General features: G+C 38.0%; 1 protein-coding gene across 1 annotated transcript; it reads left to right on the top strand.

Annotated features, from left to right (window-relative positions):
• The first annotated feature begins 1,173 nt into the window (after positions 1–1,173).
• Positions 1,174–1,980, top strand: LOC149261699 (uncharacterized). The gene has a single exon (XM_089370589.1). The coding sequence runs from the start codon at positions 1,174–1,176 to the stop codon at positions 1,978–1,980; it is 807 nt and encodes a 268-aa protein (XP_089226715.1).
• Positions 1,981–2,329: the final 349 nt, after the last annotated feature.

Genomic DNA, 2,329 nt, shown 5'->3' with positions numbered 1-2,329 from the left:
TCATTTCATAAAAATATATTATTCACGTCATGTTTAATTTATCATATGTTATCTAAAAAAATTTAATCTAACAAATTTTATATCTTCAATAAAATAAAGTTAAAATAACACGTAATGAAAAGCATGAAACCTAAAAATTGATAAAATAATAAATAATAATAAAATCAATTTACTAGATACATTAGGATAATCTTTATGACAATCTTTCAAAAAATATAATTAAAAAAATTATGAAATAGTCCTTTTTAAAGAAAAATATACTTACAAGCCCTTGCTAGATGACCATATACATGACAGCATCTAGCAAGGGATTGTCCACAAATTAAAGTAGTGGAAGTAGAACAGGACAAGAAGGAGGACATTAGAACACGAGAAGGGCTGGAAGGAGAAGCACCTGACTTCCAAGAGGTACAGAGGAGAAGGAAACCAAATCTTGGGGCTCCTAAAATGCACTCCACGGAAAGGAATTCATCACTCGAAAGTCAAAACAAGTTCAATATCCTTCAAACGCAAGAAGAAGAGTTTGAAGGCGGAAAACAGGATAAGGAGAGTAATGAGACAACTCCAATGGATCCGGAAATGGAGATCAATGCGACAGCTCCAATGGAAATCATAAAGGATGGAAAGAGAAAAAGTAGAAGCCCAAGCAGAGAGCCGGAAGGGGAGGAGGGAGTACGTGATGATATTATTACAGATCAATCAAAGAAGGGTAAGGAAATTGTAAAAGAAGTGGGAACAGAGGAAGAAAAAATACTGAAGAAGTTACTCACTGATTGGAAAAAATTGGACGAAAGGTTCATCCCAGAAAAAGAGAAACAGTTGTATAAGGAAACCTTTCAACGATATAAGGAGAAGAAGGCTGGATTTATAGAACACAGGTCTGATCAAGACAATCAGGACTCCCAAAGTCTAGCAGACGACAGTCAAGGTAAGAGCGGAAGGAAAAAAGGGAGGAGAACGTTAAATGAATCAATCCAAGCAGTGGGAGAGACTCTCGTAAACTCTGGAAGGGTGATACCTCTGTCAGAGGTATTTCTACAAACTCCTAAAAAGTTTTAAATGATTTTTTTAAGCTAGAATATCAGGGGACTTAATAGTCAAGGGAAACAGAGATATTTGAAGGAGAGAGTAAAGAAAGACAAGCCAAGTATTATGGTAATTCAGGAAACGAAAATGGAAAGCCAACAGGTGACAGAAACTGTAAGGAAACTGAAATTAGGATATGAGGTTATGGCCATAGATGCAATAGCGACAGCAGGGGGATTGGCTATTTTGTGGAACCCGGAAGAGGTCATTTTTGAACATTGGTTTACTTTACCTAGAATACTTTCAGGTCTGTTTCGGTTAGTAGGGATGGGGGAAAGAATTTTGTTCACCGGGGTATATGGGCCTCACAATCATAGCAAAAGGAAAGATTTCTTGAAGAACCTCCACACTATGAGAAGTTTAATCCTGAACATACCGTGGATGATGGGAGGGGATTTTAATATGATCAGGCATCTAGGAGAAAAGAGAGGGGGAGTAAGGAGAGAGGATCAGAACATGGAGGAGTTTAACGATATGATTAGGGACTTGAGATTAGTAGATATTCATACAGTGAATGGAATACATACCTGGAACAATCGTCGAGGAGGACAGAATCAAATTGCCTCCAGACTGGATAGATTTCTACTATCGGAGCAAATTTTGAATCGGGATGTGTTCATTGAAGCTAAAATCCTCCCTAGCCTTGGTTCTGATCACTGGCCCATTCGGTTAGATGTTGATATCAAGCAGGTCAAAGGAAAGAAACCTTTTCGCTTTGAATCTTTTTGGCTTAGGGATCCACAATTTCTAAAGAAATTGGAAGACTGGTGGAATCAATGTACTAGCAGGGGCAAAGGGAAAATGCATACTATACAATTGAAGCTTAAGGAACTCAAACAAAGAATCAAAGAATGGAATAGGAAAGAATTTGGGAATATTATGGAGGCTAAGTAGAAATTAGAAGGAGAAATGGAGGACATCCAGCAAAAAATAATATTGGAGGGCAGGGACGAAGAGAAGAGTAGAGAGGAAGGGCGTATTATCAGTCAGCTAGAGGAGAGAAGAAAACAAGAGGAGATTTTGTGGAGACAAAAATCAAGGGTACGCTGGTTAAGGGAAGGCGAGCGAAATACAAAATTCTTTCACCAAGCTATGATCCAACATAGGCAGAGGAATAGAATTTTTTCAATTAAGAATGCAGAAGGAGAAAGAGTGGTAGAACAGGCAGATATCGAAAAGACTTTAGTTGATTACTTTAAGGGGGTGCTCACGGAAAATCAAAGGGATAGAGGGGAAGCCATTA

Source organism: Pinus tabuliformis, chromosome 6 (genome assembly GCF_031772625.1).
Source record: "Pinus tabuliformis cultivar Carrire ecotype Pingquan chromosome 6, CPIR1, whole genome shotgun sequence".
NCBI lineage: Eukaryota > Viridiplantae > Streptophyta > Pinopsida > Pinales > Pinaceae > Pinus > Pinus tabuliformis.
The sequence above is the reverse complement of the archived record's forward strand: the minus strand, read 5'-3'. Positions and strand labels throughout refer to the sequence as shown.